Source organism: Apium graveolens, chromosome 3 (genome assembly GCF_009905375.1).
Source record: "Apium graveolens cultivar Ventura chromosome 3, ASM990537v1, whole genome shotgun sequence".
NCBI classification, from domain to species: Eukaryota; Viridiplantae; Streptophyta; class Magnoliopsida; order Apiales; family Apiaceae; genus Apium; species Apium graveolens.
The window spans coordinates 74,878,868-74,899,048 of record NC_133649.1 but is presented as its reverse complement, the minus strand read 5'-3'; the positions used below and the strand labels follow the sequence as shown (position 1 = coordinate 74,899,048).

General features: G+C 33.6%; 4 protein-coding genes across 4 annotated transcripts; all 4 read right to left on the bottom strand.

Annotated features, from left to right (window-relative positions):
• Positions 1-63: 63 nt before the first annotated feature.
• On the bottom strand, positions 64-7,086 carry LOC141712453 (mitogen-activated protein kinase kinase kinase 1-like). The gene is made up of 9 exons (XM_074515398.1): positions 5,878-7,086; positions 5,331-5,415; positions 5,145-5,207; positions 4,732-4,889; positions 3,610-3,682; positions 3,475-3,528; positions 1,613-1,717; positions 913-1,158; positions 64-527 (listed from the first exon to the last, which is right to left on the bottom strand). Exons 1-8 carry the CDS (start codon positions 6,855-6,857, stop codon positions 943-945), a joined length of 1,734 nt encoding a protein of 577 aa, XP_074371499.1. The 5' UTR covers positions 6,858-7,086; the 3' UTR covers positions 64-527; positions 913-942.
• Positions 7,087-8,126: 1,040 nt separating this feature from the next.
• On the bottom strand, positions 8,127-11,947 carry LOC141712454 (uncharacterized). Its single transcript, XM_074515399.1, has 3 exons — positions 11,609-11,947; positions 8,716-8,868; positions 8,127-8,379 (listed from the first exon to the last, which is right to left on the bottom strand). The coding sequence occupies exons 1-3, from the start codon at positions 11,827-11,829 to the stop codon at positions 8,346-8,348; spliced, it is 408 nt and encodes a 135-aa protein (XP_074371500.1). The 5' UTR covers positions 11,830-11,947; the 3' UTR covers positions 8,127-8,345.
• Positions 11,948-16,346: 4,399 nt separating this feature from the next.
• LOC141714349 (uncharacterized) lies at positions 16,347-16,901 on the bottom strand. The gene has a single exon (XM_074517873.1). It carries the CDS (start codon positions 16,899-16,901, stop codon positions 16,347-16,349), a length of 555 nt encoding a protein of 184 aa, XP_074373974.1.
• A 1,403-nt stretch (positions 16,902-18,304) lies between these two features.
• Positions 18,305-19,204, bottom strand: LOC141714348 (uncharacterized). Its single transcript, XM_074517872.1, has 2 exons — positions 18,959-19,204; positions 18,305-18,844 (listed from the first exon to the last, which is right to left on the bottom strand). The coding sequence occupies exons 1-2, from the start codon at positions 19,202-19,204 to the stop codon at positions 18,305-18,307; spliced, it is 786 nt and encodes a 261-aa protein (XP_074373973.1).
• Between the last annotated feature and the right edge of the window lie 977 nt (positions 19,205-20,181).

Below are 20,181 nucleotides of genomic sequence, written 5' to 3'. Positions count from 1 at the left end.
GTGTCCTGGCCTAAACAAAAGACACTTCAGAAATATGTACTTCTGGCCAGAAGTATAAGACAATGCAAGAAAACAAAATATTTGCCCATATTCATGCAAGAAATCAAACCTGTTAGAAATCAACAGAATGTTAACTTGCAGGCTCTCTCCTGATACATGATATTTACAATGATTGGTTGACCAAGCATACAACCTATTGCTTAATCACAACATAACATACGCTCACCTTGCAAAAAGAATGAAGTAAAATCGACAACATTGAGTTATACAACAGATTTACTGGAGAAACTACTGCAAACTAGGACATCAAGAAAGGCTTGAACTATATTATACTAATTTAACTTCTAACAGCAAACAGGCTTCTGCATCCATATATGATACTATTCTACAAAGTCGTTTTCACTGATTACTGTATACGACGTGAAACATGCCCAATTCACATGCCCAATCATTTATATGGCAGTGGCTAGAACTCAACTTCCTGTTAGCATATAACCAACTCAGCTTGGTATCAAACAAAAAGATACCTGATGCCAATTGTCCAAAACCGAATTGTCAGTAAATTGGGTAAATGGATATAATCACACAATTTTTTTTAAAAAAAAATACATGCAGAGATGGAGGAGAATTTTGTATTAACTATTTTTTTTATAAGATTGGCATGTTAAATAGGTTGAAAGATAACACAATTATCCCACGAAAAACAAGATGCGTGGCAATTTAAATACTTGCCAACACATGTTGAAGGGGTATATTAAAGGATGATCATGGGTCCCAGGCTCCCAGCATAAGCCGCAAGACATGACCAGAGAATTTAGTAACTTCTACATATTATTAAATTTATTTGTTGAATCATTTAAAGCATTTTCAGGTTTTACGAATCCCTACTTCACAATTTTAAAGAGAGACTACCTTTTTCCTCGACTACCAAAGTTGCTTTAATCATCTAGCCTGTCTACGAGGATTGTGAGGTGATTCTAGTTCTGATGATGAAAGGAGTCGCCCCTTGACAAAGGAATGGTCCAAGAGCTGAGCAGCCGTGGGACGAGAACTTGGGTCAAGTTGTAGGCACTTCAATATGAAATCTCGTGCATCCTTGGAGAGAGAGTTAGGGACATCCGGTGGAATCGACTTCCCTATCCTATAAACTGCCTGCATCTGTAACGTCATTGAAAGAAAATATGGTCAAACTACTAAGTATATTGGCAGAGTCTTAAACTCTGCAACAACTAGGGTAAAATATTCAAAAATTGTACAATACAATAATCTAATTGGGAAAAAAACACTGTGAGCAATATAGCTAGCCATGTAAGCTTCGGAATTAGGTCAAAGATTAAATCAGTTGCTAACAACCAGAGTTCCTCCCCACATCACAAATTTCAGCCATCCTAATCCTTTCCTTTTCTGATAAATTGTTATAATCTATATCTATTATCTTCAATAACTCCTTTACACGGAGAAACAGATTTTTTTGATTTCTAGAAATTTCTCTCTCTCCAGTCCCAGGTAATCAACAGTTGCATTATTTCTTATAAATCAGAAAACTATAACCATCAATGAGCTTGAAGGCTGGGCAGGAAAAAAGAATATACAAAGAAAAGTTTCAACATACACATTCTAAAGGATGGTATGGAAGCTGACTCGTCAACATCTCCAGAACTGTACACCCAAGACTCCAGATATCTGCTGCGAGCCCATAACCACTTCCTTTGATAACCTGCATAAATAAATCTCCATATTTAAAACCAAAACCCCTGCATCCATGGCGCACTTAAATTTTGATAAAAATAAGAGTTTCAAAACCGTCTGGCTTACACACCCTAGCGGAGAAAAATGAAAAACCCTCATCCTATTGAAGAACGATGGAAACTCAAGAACCCAATTCACCAGTTTAGATACACGCATTGTCATTCCATGGCACACTTAAATTTTTACATAAAAATATCAGTTTCAAAACCATCTGGCTTACCCGCCCTAACGGAGAAAAATAAAAAACCCCCACCCTGACGTTGAAAGATGAAAACCTCATAAACCCAATTCACCAGTTTAGATAAACACATTGTCATTTCGGAATTTTGACTTCAACGAATGAGAGCCCATTATTCAGAATTGAAACATGCTATGTTGACAACCTCAAATTATAGGTTTTTTCCAAAACGAAACATATTGAAAAAATGATGTACTGCGTTTAATGATGAATGGAAATATTGCAACCAACTGACCATAAGTTAGAAAACACAACCAGACATAAAACTCACGTACAACCATTTTAGAGTAATTTCGTTAACAAGATATCATAGCAGAAAAGTCATTTGGCTACAAATAAAAGTGCTTGTGTTGAAAACTCGAAGAAATTATTAGCGGGGAAATAATCTCTAAGGATGAGAAGAACTTATTACAGGGAAATGCCTGGAATATACTGGATACATCGATCACTATTATAGATTCTACCATTATTTTTTATTAATATGAGAGCGATTGAGAAGAGTGGCTACATATGAATATATGATTGACTTTGTTTGTTTGGAAAATTAGATTTATGTAACGTTTTTCCTACTCTTTACTACAATTCATATTTTCCATCTACACATGACTTTGCAGTTGTAAGCATTTACAATTTAACAGCAGGTTATGAATACACTGGAAGCAGGAGAAAATGATTAAAGCTCATACAGGCCCTACATACTCTACACTCTTAAGTGAACACATACATACAACCACACACTTACCAACAGAACTGAAGATACTACACTAGATATTAGTCGAGATTAATAATCACGCACATGATTTCGAAAAAGAATCAAAAAAATTCGAATATTTCCATGACTTCAACAATTTCTAACACTGTAATACATTGCACTAAATAGCCTCCAGAGTTGTTGACTTAAAAGACGCGCACAGAAGGGTAGCATGGAAAATGCAGGGAGAAAATTTTAGGAGAAAAAGAATTAAATTAATTATAAGGAGAGAGGCACGAGGAAAGCAGATAAAGAGGGGAACACAATGTTAGGGTTTCATTATCATATTTGTGTGAACTCTGATCTAGTTGGAAGAGATCAGGCCTCCCGAATATCCTAAACTTGGTTGCATTCGTTTTGTTCCAGTAAAGTTATCAAAATTGGACGATACACCCGAAAATGGTTATTTTGTCACTTATTTCAGAAAGTGGGTTTTTTTTGGGGAGGGGGGGGGGGGGATTTAGCCACATGGTCCTGCCGGAATAGTAACAAAAATTAGGGGCCAGGTCTCTTAAACATCTCTCCCTCCCCAGGTTGTACATCCCAGTTATATAATATGACCTATATGATTCTAATTTTATCATGTTACAAAAAAAATGATTTACACATCTAATCATACACATAACTCAATACCCCCTACTAGATAGCACTAGATCCTAACAAATTATTATTATTATACACACACACAACATAAACTACATTTGATCCTAAATAACAAGGACAAAGGTAAACGAACCTCAGGAGCCATCCAAAAAGCAGTACCCTTGCAGGATTGCACATCGTTGGTTGACTGCAGAGAGACATGTAACTTCAACATAGATAAAAGAAATGAGATAAAATAGCTGAAATATGTACGAAGAGCAGATCAAACCTTTGCCAACCCAAAATCTGCAAGTTTGACAGTTCCGTTGGTATCGACCAAAATATTTGCACATTTGATATCTCTGGAAACAAAGCAAGGAATGATCACTGATATAGGACCAGTAGTATTTTCTTGAAGAGAGATAACAAATAGGTTTGAAAGCTGAGACAATCCAACCGTAGTGATATTATTCACATTAATAAATGAAGGTGTATATCGATTTCCATATAATATAACAAATTTAAAATTATTACATAATTTATATTTATAGTGCACATTTAAAGGTAAAGATATATCAGTTTTATTCACTATAATTATGGAAATATTCATTTAAAATTTCTCAAATTTGACTTGCACCTATGTTTATGTATGTAAAATTGTATATCAGATCCACACAATTATATCGTCACATAAAAATCATACGTGCTTATATCTATAGCCAACATTGGTTATGGCTTCCACTTATCCCTTCCCCAAATAATAAACAATAATTAGTTACATACCCCTGGTGCTAAGTAGATAACTGATTATTACAGTATAAAACCATATCTCAAAGTGAAAAGATATTTATAAACAAATAATAATTAGTTACATCCATGTACAGTAAAAGCAGATAAACCTAATACACTAAACTGGAATGTCTTATTTTTTTCAAGCTCAATATATTCATGAACCAACCGAGAAACATCATTTAACACATGCAAGAAAATAAAGCCACAGCTCTAAAATTTATCTATCGGACTCCTGGCAAATATTTTTGGGGATGTTCTGTGATAGTGCATCTCAGCTGTTATTAAGATAATTGCATTATAAACTTCTTCTTTAATCAATGTTCCAAAGGAAAGTGAACTCCTTTTCGCCCATCTTCCAATAATCACAAAAAAAAGTGTCAAGAGGCAAATACTACATCCACTTATAAATAGGTTAAGGAATATGAAAATATTCTCACAAGATGAAACAATCAAGCTTGTGCTGTTATATTTTCCAACCCAATTTACCATAATTGTTGCACTAATAAGGATTATCAGATGCATGGACATTCAGCATATAAAAGAAAAAAGGAAGACTCCTGAGTCCTGATTGCTACAAACGTTTAAAATCAAGTAACATGTTGGTTTCCTAATGGCCAACCTGTGCACAACATTTCGGTCATGAAGATACTTTAAACCAAGCAAAATCTGCCTCGTGTACGCTGAGGCTGTGGCATCTCTAAGATGGTACTGCTGATAAAGGTTCAAAAGTGAACCTTTGCTTGCTAACTCAAGAAAGATATAAAGAGTTGATTCATCCTGAGAACATAGAAATGCATGTGTAGCTTGGTAAAATAAGATAGTAAAGATATAAAATAAGAAACCATAGTAAAGATTACTGAAGAATGACAAAAAGATACGAAAGTGACAATTGCAACATCTAGAAAAAATCCAATATAGTCCTAAATATTCGCATCTTTTCCCAGTTGTCTTGTCAAGGATAAGGATTTTTAATGTTCACATTCCACACTAGAATATTTATAAAAGGAAATCCAAGATAAGCAAGAAACATACCTTATATGTGCCATAATATTGTACAATGTTCTCATGCTCAAACTTACTGAGAAGAGAAATTTCCTACAAAGATAAAAAGCAGATGAGGAAGAATATTCTCAGCAGAATGCATAATAAAGATTCCTTAACAGTGAATCTGAAATGGAAGAATTCAAGAATTGATTTGGTACAAGATTGGCCACTCACCTGTTCAAGTTGATAGATACTTTGCCTTCCCTGGACACCTTCATCAAGCAAAGAAACTTCCTTTACCGCCAAAAAGAAGCCACCACTGCAAAAGATAAATAATGTTCCACAAAAGTATTAAAATGAATCTCATCTGATAAAAAGAAGATACATAAGAATAAGAGAAAAAGGTTACACAATAAAATAGCAATACTGCAACAAAATTGGCAAATTAATTTCCGCAAAAAGACAAGAAAACCTTCAGAAAGAAGGACAATCTCAAACAGAAGTTTGTCAAAAATCATCAGTTGGCCCATGGTGGAGTACATCAGTCAGTTTTTGCTGATCAAAAATGTCAAATGGAAATTTGTATCTACTAGGTTAAACCTAAAGGCGTTTTACTTAGGAGCACACATAACAGAACCTGGCTTGTACAAGCAAATATTAATATAAGATAGAAAAGTGAAGCTTCAAGTCTGATTTGTGAACTTGATATTTTGCATAAAAACAAATAAGAGATGAAATAATGAGTTATAAGATCGACAACATAGTATAAGCTACCACTTACTCAGCAATTCCTTCATACACCGACCCAAAGGATCCCCGTCCCAGCAGCCTTCCCTTTGTCCAATTGTTAACAATCCGTCTAACCCTCCCATTTGGAGAAATATATGATGGAGGTTCAGTCCTAGCACTTGAACCATCAATACTCCTAGTCCTTACAGTCGGAGATATATTCTCAGTAGTAGTACTTGAAGAATCATCATCATTAGTTGTGAATGAACAAGACTCGTTCTCACCAAACTCCTCATTATCCACCTCGTCCTCAACATCACCTCCCCTCTCTTCTGGAACATACGAGTCTGAAACATAACTTGACACATTATACCTCATTGTATCAGGTGGAGTCATCAAACCAGGCGGCCTAAAACCCTTAATCCCTCTCCTACCACCACCAATGAGCATATTATCCACATCATCATCAACATCTACCCCAACTTCCGGAACAAACAACTTCATATCATACATCGGTATACTATACGGCACCCCATCAACCGGAGGAATCAAAACATGGGGCCTAACACCCTTAATCCCATTTCTCCCAACATTACTTTTAACCACATAAACATGCTGAAATTCATTTTCACTCTGAATCTTATCATTACAATCATCTACATGACTACCAATTCTAACAATATGATTAAAACTATCAACCCTATTATCACAACAATCAAGATCCAAACTTTTTACCTCGGAAACACCCGAAAAGCAGGCGAGGTTGTTCTTTCGAGCCTCCCAATCAAGAAGAGAAATACCAAGATCATCAGGACCAGAAAGACCCAAACTTTGATAAACCCTATCAAGTTCACCTTCATCAGTACCTTGAATTCTAAAGCTAGTAGTATCCAAATCAAGTGATTTGGTCTCTCTAGGAGTGTAATCAATACCCTTTTGAGCATTCACACGCTGGAGCTTAGGGCCTCCTCGTTTGAGCTTGTTGCGTTTAGGGCTGCTTGTGTAATTAAAGATTTTAGGTAAGTGATACATGGTGAAATTCACCCATCAAAGGTGGGTTTTTTATTAGGGTTGTGATTTGGGGAATCAAGATTTTAAGACGAATAAGAATAAGAGCGGAGAGAGAGAGAGAGAGAGAGAGAGAGAGAGAGAGAGAGAGAGAGAGGAGACTTTTGGTAAACGGTGGAAGAAGGTGATGAGGGAGGAAATGAAACGCGGGATGAAGATTGGGGTCCACTTTGGTGGGATATTAGTATTATTTTTATCAACTGCTATATCATCACTTCCAGTCCAGGTAAATACTAATAAGGTGTGTCCTAATAATTTAACGGATTGAACGGCAGTGCCACCCTATCAGGACTTGAGCAGTAATTTCCCTCAAAAGTTTACTGTCGGCTGTGCTCGGTCCAACTAACAACGAAGAATTATGGAGAATTATCTATTCATTGAATTTTAATTTAAATCATTATTTAGGGCAATTATTAATTATTATAAATGTTGATTTATTACGATATGAGTATTAAATTGATTTTTTTATTTGTTTTTTATTTTTATTTTACAAATTTACTACCGTCACAAGAAAATATGAAAGTACTCGATAACAGTATTAAACTGGACAAACAAGACTGAATCGTCACATGTGATGTTATTTTTTACTATTGATTTGTTTGATCTTGAATTATTTCAAAAATTTTGTGTTACTATTGATTCATTTGATTTGTTTGATCTTGAATTATTTCAAAAAAATTGCGTCAACTAATGTACCACATAAAATATTTTAGTCCCTCCGTTTTTTATATATTTGACATTTAATATTTATTTGTACATATTTGAACGTGTTTTGACCATATAGTAAAAATAATTATTTTTTTCTGAATAAAAATATATAACTTACATAAAATTTCATAATTAATTTTTTTTTTAAATAATTATTTTAGCTAAGCAGTCAAAAAACTTTAAACCCTGTGCACGAAAGTAAAATGACAATTATAAAAAAAAACAGAGGAAGTATAAGTTCACGGTATTTCTTCTTCCCCTCTTGCTAAATATTTACTAATTGTGAATTCATGTGTGATTTTCCTAACACACTGTGGTCTGTACTAATGGCGTATTGATGGCATTGGCATCTCTGTCAATCCATATTGTAAGAACTAGTCACATATTCGAATCTCTATGCAACTTGAGCACCCAAACAGTACAGGCGGCAAATATAAGATAGAGTTTCGTTGGAAGATATTTGTCGAGCTTCTTGGAAAATACAATGTGTAATGCGTGGAATGCCAAAGCAACTGAGGACCCTCGTAAGTAATTATATACTATACATATAGAATAGGTAGCTTTCACCAAACGTGCCAATCCAAGACAAAGAGCAACAATTACAGGAACTACCAAACTTGTATACTAAGAAGAGATTTACAAAGGAAGAAGTGCAGAACAGTTTCATTCTGCGCAGATGGTACATTGCAGAGAACACTTGAGCAGCTATTTTCTCAGCTCCAAATCACATGATTCAGAAACTTATTACTCGGTGTGAGAAGTCCAGTAAATCAGCCCACTGCAGCAGATTAAATTTCGGTTAATAAAACATTAGAGTATAGCGTGAGACACATTCATAGTTCACGTACGAAGAATCCAAAGCATTATGTGCAGAGAATGAGAGTATTAAGTGTTTGGAAGCATGTGCACATGAATGAACTTTATTTCCAACATGATCTACTTGACAATCAGATGTAGACATCACTTTTCTGAGATGGACCTAGAGTTTACTTCACAACAAATGCTATAAGATTATTAAATTGGGAGAAGCGGCTGAAGGATAGCTCAAGGGTTGTAAAAAGAAAGCCCTCCATAAGAATCAAAATAACTGGGGCAAAATTCATCTGCAATTTACCTAATCAGAACAAACACACATTGAAATACACCAGCAGTTCCTGTCCATGCTGATGGGCCTGATTCCTCAAGTGCGTCTTGTATCAATAGTCCCACCGAAGCCGCCAAAGAGACAAATGAGATAACATAAGCGAGGAAAAGCCAAAGCTTTAATCTGCAACCCAGAAATTTGCATTAGTGAAGAGCAGTAGTCTTCTTCAATGCACAAGAAGTGAATATAATGTAAATAATTGGAGGCGACTTCATTTCAGAAAGCATGTGGAGACAAACTTGTGGACATGTTATTTAAGATATTTTAAAAATCAGAGAATGAAGCATTACAAATCCACAGTACACAACACAAGCAAAAAAACGTAATATATCGAAGATTTTTATCCCTGAAAATCAGATTTTGTTATATAAAACTGCACGTGGACACCACTAAAAGCACAAGAGTAACCATACCCCTGGATAATTATAAGATTTTTCAACATTTAAATGTAGCATTATCTTTGTGACAAATAAAAAAAAAGATCAATAGCTAGAGAACCTTAAAACATTGAAATAACAAGGGAATGTCATTTTATATATTAAAACGCATAAAGAGATGGATTAACAACGGTCGTAGGATGATAATGGGTTAAATGGCATTTCGGTCACTCAACTTACTATTAACTTTTAATTGGGTCATCGAATTGAAAAAACTCAGTCAGGTCACATAACTAATAAAAGTATTAAATTTAATCATTATAGACGTTAAAACTTTCACGACCGTTAAATGGCGTTGCCTTTATACGGATCTCTGTTAAATGCACCAGATCAGCCAGCCAGATCACACAAATAACCCGCCCAATTAGAAAACCACCATGTTATAAAAAACCCGACCCAGTTATAACCCATACCCATATAATCTATATTCTAAATTAAAACTCACTTATCTGATAATCAAATCCCCAATAAAAAAACGCACCAAACTCATCCTAAAACCTAATTGCAAAGATGGTACGAACTCAATCGAGTGTTAAGGTTTGTGTAACTCAACTAACCGATGAACAAGAAGAAGATAATGTTTACCGAAGATGATGAACTTTTGCCATTCAATTAGGGCTATATGTTCCTTCACTTCTGTTTAGTTGTATGGATGTACAAGTTTTTATATGGTAAAATTAGGGTTCTTAATTTGTTTGCGTGGAAGAAGGAACAAGTAATAAGGGAGAAGATGGAGAATTAAAAAAGGGGATTTTATGAAATTAAAATGATTAAATGGGAAATAGACGTTGAGGGTTAGGTGGTCGGGTCGGGTATAGGGTTTACTGTTTACTGAGCTGCCATGCCAGTTGGAAAAAAAACACAGTCACCACGCTAATTCATCTTTCCGTCCATTACTTACTGACATTGGTTTGCTAATGGCCTGATTGAAAATTATTACTTGTTTAATGATTTGACCGAAAGCTTTTTCAGTTCGATGCCCAACTGAAAGCTAGTGGTCAGTTGAGTGACCAAATTGCTATTTAACCCGAATAATAATTGATAGCGTTCTTGGTTCCAGCATTAGTTGATAATAGGAATGAATAAATGTGAATAAAATAGGTTGTTTAAACTGATCAGTACCCTAAACATCTAATTGGAGGTAGGCTACTGCAACTCAGCCTACAAGCTCAATAGATCATCAGAGTACTTGGGTCCTCTTTATGAACCCAACCTCTAACATTAAATTAAGTTTACTCGAAGTCGAAACTAATCAATTTATGTAAAATAAACATCGCCGTAAATTAATCGTACAGGAAGAACACAATTAAAACATTAGAAACGTTGGAATAACAAGGGAAGGTCATTTTATATATTAAAACGCATAAAGAGATGGATTAACAACGTTTCATGGGATAATAATGGGTTAAATGGCATTTTGGTCACTCAACTTACCACTAACTTTCAATTGATTCATCGAACTGAAAAAACTTCAAGTCAGGTCACATAACTAATAAAGTATTTAATTTAATCATTATAGACATTAAAACTTTCATGACCGTTAAATGGCGTTAAACTGAATTTATACGGATCTCTGTTAAATTGCACCAGATCAGCCAGCCACATCACACAAATAACCCGCCCAATTATAAAACCACCATGTTATAAAAAAACTCGACCCAGTTATAACTCATACCCCATATAATCTATATTCTAAATTAAAACGTACTTATCTAATAATCAAATCCCTAATAAAAAATGCACCTAACTCATCCTAAAACCTAATTGCAAAGATGGTACGAACTCGATCGAGTGTTAAGGTTTGTGTAACTCAACCAACTGATGAAAAAGATGAAATCGCCATTATTGAAGATGAAGATAATGTTTGCCGAAGATGATAAACTTTTTCCATTCAATTCAATTAAGGTGATATGTTCCTTCACTTTTGCTAAGTTGTATGGATGTACATGTTTTTATGTTGTAAAATTAGGGTTCTTAATTTGTTTGTGTGGAAGAAGGAAGAAGGAACAAGAAACAAGGAAGGAGGGAGAAGATGAAGATTTGAAAAAGGGGACTTTATGAAATCAAGATGATTAAATGGGAAATAGACGTTGATGACCCAATTGAAAGTTAGTGGTGACCAAATTGTCATTTAACCCGGATAATAATTGATAGCGTTCTTGGTTCCAGCATTAGTTGATAATAGGAGTGGATAAAATGTGAGTAAAATAGGTTGTTTAAACTGATCAGTACCCTAAACATCTAAATGGAGGTAGACTACAGCAAGTCCGCCTAAAAGCTCAACAGATCAGAGGACTTGGGTCCTCTTTATTAACCCAGCCTCTAACATTGAATTAAGTTTACTCGAAGTCGAAACTAATCAATTCAAGTAAAATAAACATCGGCCGTAAATTGACATAACGAGGGAGAGAGGGGGGGGGGCAAACCTCCATTCGCCATCATCGTAGGGAGAGTAATCAATATCTTCTCTTCTAACACAATTAAACATCAAAGCAGCTAGTGATGCGAATATACCAGGTAGATAGTGTAGAAACGACACGGCGACAGCACTGCAAACCACGGCGTCCACCCAGAACCACCAGCCGGCTCCGAACACAGCTCCGGCGAGTCCAGGTCCGAATATTGTCCACAATTCACCCAAATCCATCGCCTATACGTGTGTGCAGTAATCAGATCAGATCAGATGATGATATGAATATGATTGAGTGAATTGCTAGGTTTCAGGCATGAGGTATCTGTCATATAACATCAAACGTTTACACTTTAAAAAATTGGGCCTTATTTTTTTTTTACATTTTCTAGATTTTATTTAAATAAAATAAAATTATTTTTACTTTTTTTAAAGGGAATCATGAATATTGTGTTTTTTTAGGGATTTTTAATTTTGTAATCCCGCCCATGTATATTAGGAAGAGGAAGGAGTCATTAAACTAGTCTTCTTATCCATAATTAAATTATAAACTATATTACAACAAAAAATATAGATAATTATGATAATCACGAGTAGAACTAGATTTAATATCACTAAATATACTCAAAATATACATGCTAGTATTGGGAAATTATGAATCAAGTTAAGATTTTTTTTAACATTTCATTAATAGAATATTTGAATTATAAATCCCAAAAAATGAGCAGGAATTGTAAGGGATATTTTTAATAAATAAAAATTTATCATCCAATCTATATGTATATTTAGTCAATCCACGTTTGTAACCTAAAATACAATTTTCATAAGAAATAAATTATACTTAAATTTTTTTAAAATAATAGGGTTGGAATCGATAAAAAAATATTATTTTAACTAGTTTATTACTTTATCAAGATTAAAAATATAATAGATAAAATATAATATATTCATTATGTTAAAATCAGATAAATATATTATTTTAACAAAATTATCGATTATCATCGAGGTTCAGCTATACCTTATAAGGTTATTCGTTAAAAAATTTGACTGCCTACTCATAAGTCATAACAGAATTAACAAAACAATCATATCAAAAGTATTTAACATGTTAAACAAACACTAGCAAACAAACACCATCTATTACAAAACAATCTGACAGTCAATCAGTTATCGTGTTCGGACCATTCTATATCAATTTGTTATTTTGTTTGAACCTTCTTATATCTTTTAAAAATTTTAGTATAATCAGTTATAACATGATATCAGGACTTGGTTTATAAAATGGTTTCGAATTTTAGTCCTTTCACCCAATTAATTTAATTTAATTATTTATCATTTATATTGAGATTGATTACATGTATCGTACGATTTAGGAATAATATTAAAAAATATAAGATCTTATTCGAATTCTTCATCTACCACCCTTAAGATTTAAAAGAACAAAATTAAATATTCAGGTGACTCGATGACTGACCTAACAATTGACTATAGTGAAAAGACTCGCAATAAAATAAAGACACAAAAAGTGAATAATAGGTAGATATTTGTTAAAAAAGATTATATGATATTTATAAAATAAGTAAATTTAACTGTAATTTTTCAAATTTTTATTTCGATGAATAGTAATCATAATTTTTTCGTGGAAGAAAGAAAGAGATGCTAGAGAAAAAAGTGAGAGCCGGAACAAACAGCAGCAATTATAGACCATTATTATTTTGTGCGACCAAGTTTTACATTTAAACAATCATTAATGATAACCATTAAACGAAATAAGCCTATCTACTTATATCTAAGGTTTGCTCTTGATTTATAAAAAAAGGATGTTAGTAATTTGAATCTAATGTAGTTTTATTTAATTTTTGAAGTATAATATATCTAATTTATATATATTACCATTTACTTTAATTTATTTTTAAAATTTTGAAAGAATTGTGAGAAGAACCGAAAGTAGTTTAGGGGTCATTTGTTAACCCCTAATTCTATCTGAATAAGTTTTATCTGAGCGATTCTTACCATTCAGCCTGATTGGATAATAATTTAACTTCATGAATTATTTATTTCCAAAAAGTTACCTGAACTCGTTCAGGTGTTTACCCTGCATATACAACATATAAAATTAGTACTTCAGTTTACGTAGCCATTTCAATGATAAGTTGATGATTATTATTATTATTTTAAAAAATATATAAAAGGTTATCCAAAAAATATATATTTTTATATAATAACGATGTCAAAAATTAATGACATTGCCCCATTGGTTTTGAATGATTTGACATTCGATTTTTTAAATTTAAAAATTAATTTCTAAATGTTCAAATATTTATTTCAATGATTTACAAAAAAAAAAAACATGCACGTATTTTATTGAAATTTATTATATGACTCGAGAATTATATTTATTTTAAATTTGTTTAAATTAAATAAATAAAACTGAGAAAAAACGATATTCACATAGTGTAAAAATTTATTTGTCAAATAACATTATTCATTCATAGTTCAGATTATATGATTTATATATACAGAAATAATAATCATTCAGATATAAATCACTTAGATTTGCCAAATGACCCCTCACTCAGATACTCAATTTTCTTCGTTTTAAGAACCGGGTAGTATGGGGTACGGGTGTAAACGAGTCAAACTGTTCGTGAGCTACTCGAGCTCGGCTCTTTAAAAATTCGAATTCAACTCGAAAATAATCGAGCCGAGCTCGAACTTTTCTAATTTTTAACCGAGCTGAGCTCGAGCTTCAAATTATTCGGCTCGTAAGGTTCGCGAGCCTTATCGAGTCTCTATTATTTTTTAATTTTTTTATTATAAATATATTTTTATTTAAATATTTAATATTTTTTATATATTATTTATTTTTATCGAGTCGAACTCGAGTCGAACTCAAGCCGAACTCGAGCCGAATCGATCATATTTCAAATTTTTGTTAATATTTAGTAAATTAATTCGAGATTTCGAGTCGAACTCGAGCCTACCGAACCTTTTACGAACCGAGTTTCGAACTTGAAACTAAAAGTTCAGTCGAGCTCGAGCTCGAGTTTATATCCGAACTATTCTAATCGAGTTCGAGCGGAGCCAGACAGTATTCGGCTCAGCTCGGCACAGAAAAAGGGATAAATTTTGTTATCACAAATGACCAGGGTTTGACACATCTGACATCTACAATCATTTATAAAGTCGAGCATGCTCATTAATTTCTCTACAAATGAGCATTTTTTAAGTGAGATGAAGGTTTCACATATCAAACAAGGCAATGTATGATGCCTTGTTATGTAATAACTAGTTTCAAAACCCGTGCGAGGCACGGGCAAGTTCTAGAATAAATGTAATTTTTTTATTGATTTTATATTTTTTTCGAGTTTTCAAAAAATTAAGTTAGAAATAATTGTTCCGGGTTAGCATCCTCTATTTTTGTGTGATGTATTCGCTTTGTACGTAGGAAGTTCGATTATTTTCGAGTTATTTAAAAAATTTAAGTTGACAATTATTGTTCCGATGTTAACATCCATTATTTGTGTGCGATGTTCGTTTAGTACGTAGGAAGTTCGTGTAAGACATGTGAATAATTTATGATGAAAGCGCTAAATATCACAGTTGAAATAAACGATGCCCAGAATAATTACGAGCGAAATATGTGTCTGAAATAACCAAACATATACAACATCGCCACCGACCGACTCTCTTTTTAGCGTACATCAACGATATGATACAACCTCTCTATTTTCATACTAAAAAAAATCATATTCAATAGAAAGTGATCAAATCTTAATTTCAAATTATGGTCTAGTGATAAAACTTACTTCAAATTTGAAAAAAAACCCCGTATTTGGGCTAATTAATTAAGTCAATTTGTGTATGTACGATTGAGTTTGCCATGTATATATAAGTGTTTATATATTTTTAACAAAGTATAAAAGAATGTTATGAGCATGAATTTTGGTGCCAGATTAGAAAAAGAGGTGGAGATGGAAAAAAGTGAACGACATTAGAGTTATGGTGGTTGCATGTATAGGGTTTGGTGTACGCATTTATTGAATGGGAATTCTTCTCGACAAAAGGGCACTCGGCTCGATAAGTGATAACTTGGACAACAAGTATATAAAATAATATTATTTCGGGCATTTTCTCTATAATTTACATGTAATTCGATTTGTAAGTAATTATTTGATATTATGTAATATATTATTTACTCGACATGATTTACATATACTTAAAGCTTAGTTGATGATGAATAATAAATTTTGTCATTCCATCATACTAATTAACATGATACGAAAATATGTCATATTATTAAAATTTGGATACCACGAAATCATGTTATATTTGTAAGTTTTTGAACATCATTAATTTGTTAATAACATTTATTAGTTTTTATGTGATATATTATGTAAAATAAAATAATCAAGATTAGCTATTAATGGGTAGAGAATTAAATATGTTATAATAATGAAGGTATTAATACGAAATAAATAGGATGAGCGTTAAAATATCATTTTTATATCTTAGGGGGTATAACAGTTATTTTACTTGATTAAATTATTTTATTGAAACCCCCGTTTGCTATATTATATGTAATAGATGTTTGCCGTGATATTTCTCTTTTCTCGAATCCAATAATGAAAAAATAGAAGATTTGTATTTTCCCCAAAATACAAAGGAAGTGCTAATATATAAATTTATATAATTTGCTGCTAAGAAACTTTTCTTTGTAAGAGTAAAAGTATGAAACCATGTAATTATAGATATCATGAAACAGAGGAGGGTAACTGAATTGGTTGTATCGGAATTACACCGCCTCTTCTCTTCCATAAACTTCCTTTCTCTCCTCCTTTACCGTGATCATACATCAATTTGACCACAGGCAATGGAGGATCCAATTCAGCCAAGTTCAACGGGACAACCATAGCACAATTACCATGACCATGATTATGAAACCTGGGCCTTGTACGAACACTAGTGTCTATTTTCTTGTTGTTGTTACCTTTACAATACGCACCGGTATTAGTAGTGGTTGTAATGAGAAGGTTTCGGCCTGAAAACATTTTCTTGAGCTGTGTGTATTTAAGTTTTCCAGGGGCGGTGCTGCTAATTTTGTTGTTGTGATTGTGACGCTTCATCTGGCCCATGCAACCGACTTTTGGAGAAGAGGGGTCATTCTTTTTGGAACTAGGTGCTGGTTTTGAGATTTTAACGGCATGTTTGGTTGATAATTTGCATAAAAATGGCAAGAAAGTAATTGGGGTAATACAAGTGGTGTTGTTGTGAAGGTAAATTTGGTTGCACGGCTCATTTCTTCCCATTTCGTGTGTTTGCCCTGTAGATTCTACACATCAAACAACCATACCCTTCCTCTTGGATCCAAATGTTTTATTAACCCTCAGGCTTCTTTACTCAACAATATGTTCTTTCTTCTTGCACTTTTATATTTACACACACTTGTTTGTAATAATGTGTGTGCAATATATGTTTGGACTTTGGAGAGGAAGGGAGGAGACTGATAGACATGTGAGAATGATGTTTGATGAGGAGCTTATAAAGCAGAGAAGTTGGACTAAACTCCAAATCATATATTTAAAACAAAAACAAAAAAAAAAACCTTTTACAAAAAGTAAGATTTTTTATTAAGAATCGATCAGGATAGTATAAATCAGACTATAACTGTGTCAAAGCCACGTGTTTTTCACAACAAATATACTGTACGCAGCAGTATATTTGGGCTTTCATTTTCTTGTAATTAACAATTATAATTAAATTAAAAACGTTGTTTATACTTTGTTAATGTTCATGTGCTAATTCTTTTTCTTCTAGAGTCAAAAGGTGATCTTGACCAATATTCTGAGAGCCTCTTTGTTGTTTCCAAATCACAAGTATTAGTTTAAATGTTACTGTATATAATATTCTCGATATTGTTGCTTTGTTCGTTGATGTATATCCTGGAAATACTGAATAAAACTCCTGTTTACTTGGTATTTAAAGGTCAACAATTTTGTACTAGACGGTAAAGTCGAGTTTAAATACAACTGTACTCTAGTTTGTTAGACTCTTGACCTTTTTCTATTAATTTAGCTTTTTGTTAATTTAGTTTGTTAGTATCTTGTCATCGGCGGGTACCGTTATGGAATTTACATTTTTTTTATTTTTTTATTATGCTTTGTAATCATTTTTCTTCAACTAAAACATAGAAAGGCAATAATAAATTATAAATTTTATTTTTAAAATGTAAAAGGCTAAATAACAAAACCTGATAAACCTAAAATTGACACCAAATTAATTTGGTCAAAGTTGATATTCTCAAGTCTGGGATTTTCAGTCTAACCATTTTCAATGCATGAGATGCCATTATAATGACTTCAAATATTTTATAATAGTTAAGAAAAAAAAAATGCATAAATGACATAATAAATTAACAAGTACTTTGAGGTTACCACATTTTTAGCCTGTACAACGAGTTAATGCTCAGTCTAATTGCTCGACCCAAGCCATCATTAGTTTAGTTCATCTTTTTTAACTGCAACTAACTCAGAGGTTCAATTTGGACTCAACTGAATTTCGTGTATTTGGAAAAGGTGAATAGCTTTTCTTGTTCAAAAGTTTTGCTTAAATTCATCGTAAACACGAGTACAAATAGGTATATTTTTTTATATATTAAAGTTAGTTGTTTTAAATTTACTTGACTTTTTTTTAAATAACGTACTTGCATATATTAAATTTCTTCCAAAGCAAGATTACAAGATATGAAGTCAGGAGTATAATCATACCACTCCTTAAGGTCTGTCTCAGAATACGTAGTCTGAGCCATTTTATGGGCTACAATATTCGCAGACCTATGAACAAACGTAATTAACACTTCCTTATAGTGTTTAAGCAAATAACTATAATCCTCTACGATCGTGTCAAACATTGATTTACCTCTTGCTCCATTCACTGCATCGACTACCGGTTTAGCATCACATTCAAAAATACATTTATTACTCCTCCATTGTTTTGTCCAAGATAAAGCCTCCCTCAAACTCACTGCCTCAGCCATCTTAGGTTGCATTTTCCCTCGAATTCTGGTGCTGCTTGCTCGCAGGAACTTTCCACAATCATCACGCATTACACACCCTGCTCCAACGAAATCATCTCCAGGTCTGCACGCTGCATCAACATTTATTTTAATCCACCCCCCAGGAGGTTTACTCCAGTTTTGTATACCAGTTGAGTTGTGATTGTGATGTTTATTACCATCTTCTTTCGCCCTTTGCTAATCTGTTAGCAAGTTCAGTGCCATAGCTCGAACTCCAAAAACCGATAAGTTTATCTTGTCCCAAACCCATTTGTTTCTTCGACACCAAATACTCCAACAGATTAAACCCACCATAATCCACTGATCAGTTGTTCCCGTATTAAGTACACGTTTCAGCACCTTCTTCACTGTATCATTTTGCTGCACATCCACCAGGCGTTGTAAACCCACAGCTTCCCAGACTTGCTTTGCAAAACTACATTCAAACATTACATGCATATCGTCCTCTCTGAACATTCGACACCAACTACATACTTCATCAACATTGACGTGTTTACCCTGTATAGCTACAACAGTAGGTAAAACCTTAACACACATTCGCCACAGAAAATTTAAAATCTTTCTGGCAATCGTAATCCCCACAATCGCTTCCAGAAACTCTTATCTATGCATTCAACTTCCCCACGTATCCCTTTGTAGCAACTCCTAACACTGAATTCCCCTTTTTCATCAAGTATCCAGTACCATGTGTCTTCTCTACTCTACAACGGAATTGGTATCTGTTTAATCAACTCCACATCATGATTATTGCAAATATCATGCATGATATCAATAGTCCCGTCTTCTAGTAGTATCATCAAATAAATTACACACTAACGTAGATTCCAGTTCCCTTGGCAGCACTGTAGTTAGAAAGCCATTGTCTTTACATGGTAGCCAAGGCACCTGCCAGATTTTTGTATTCTCACCATTTCCAATCCTTCGTCTACACCCTTGTCGAATGGATCCTTGTGCCTCAAAAATACTGGGTCATACGTAACTCGGATTCGTTCCCAATGAAGCCCCTAAAAAATCAGATTGTGGATAGTAACGAGCTTTCATAAGAGAAGTCACTAATTAGTTTTCATTATTGATAAGTCTCCATGCTTGTTTCGCCAACATAGCAATATTGAACTCCCTTAACCTTCTGAATCCTAAACCACCGTTTTCCTTTCCTACAAATAATCTATCCCAAGACATCCATCGAATTCCCTTTCCGGCATTCCCATTCCCCCACCAATAAAAATTCATTCTGCTTCTCAATGCCATCACAAATTTCCAATTGAATCAGCATTAACGACATCCAAAAGTTAGGAATACTTTGAGCAACTGTTTTAAGCAATGTAACTTTACCACCTCTCGAAATGGTTTTGTTATTCCAACTTTGAAGTTTCTGCTCCACTTGATCCTGCAAGAATTTAAAGTCAGCCACTATGTTTCGTCCTATCGCCATGGGTATACTCAGGTACCTTCCAGGCGTCTGAATCTCCACAACCCCCAGTAGATTACAAATATCCTGTCTAGTAGCAATTCTA

What these genes read in the sequence shown, in the direction of transcription:
- LOC141712454 (XM_074515399.1), bottom strand. Translation starts at nt 11,829, where the DNA reads ATGGATTTGGGTGAATTGTGGACAATATTCGGACCTGGACTCGCCGGA. An exon ending in TACGATGATGGCGAATGGAG is followed by an intron (nt 8,869 to 11,608) that starts GTTTGCCCCCCC and finishes TCTGGGTTGCAG; the next exon opens with ATTAAAGCTTTGGCTTTTCC. An exon ending in TGTGTGTTTGTTCTGATTAG is followed by an intron (nt 8,380 to 8,715) that starts GTAAATTGCAGA and finishes AATCTGCTGCAG; the next exon opens with TGGGCTGATTTACTGGACTT.
- LOC141714349 (XM_074517873.1), bottom strand. Translation starts at nt 16,901, where the DNA reads ATGGGAAGAAATGAGCCGTGCAACCAAATTTACCTTCACAACAACACC.
- LOC141714348 (XM_074517872.1), bottom strand. Translation starts at nt 19,204, where the DNA reads ATGTGTGTTAAGGTTTTACCTACTGTTGTAGCTATACAGGGTAAACAC. An exon ending in CAACTGATCAGTGGATTATG is followed by an intron (nt 18,845 to 18,958) that starts GTGGGTTTAATC and finishes CTAACAGATTAG; the next exon opens with CAAAGGGCGAAAGAAGATGG.
- LOC141712453 (XM_074515398.1), bottom strand. Translation starts at nt 6,857, where the DNA reads ATGTATCACTTACCTAAAATCTTTAATTACACAAGCAGCCCTAAACGC. An exon ending in GTATCTATCAACTTGAACAG is followed by an intron (nt 5,208 to 5,330) that starts GTGAGTGGCCAA and finishes TTATCTTTGTAG; the next exon opens with GAAATTTCTCTTCTCAGTAA. An exon ending in CATACCATCCTTTAGAATGT is followed by an intron (nt 1,159 to 1,612) that starts GTATGTTGAAAC and finishes ATGACGTTACAG; the next exon opens with ATGCAGGCAGTTTATAGGAT.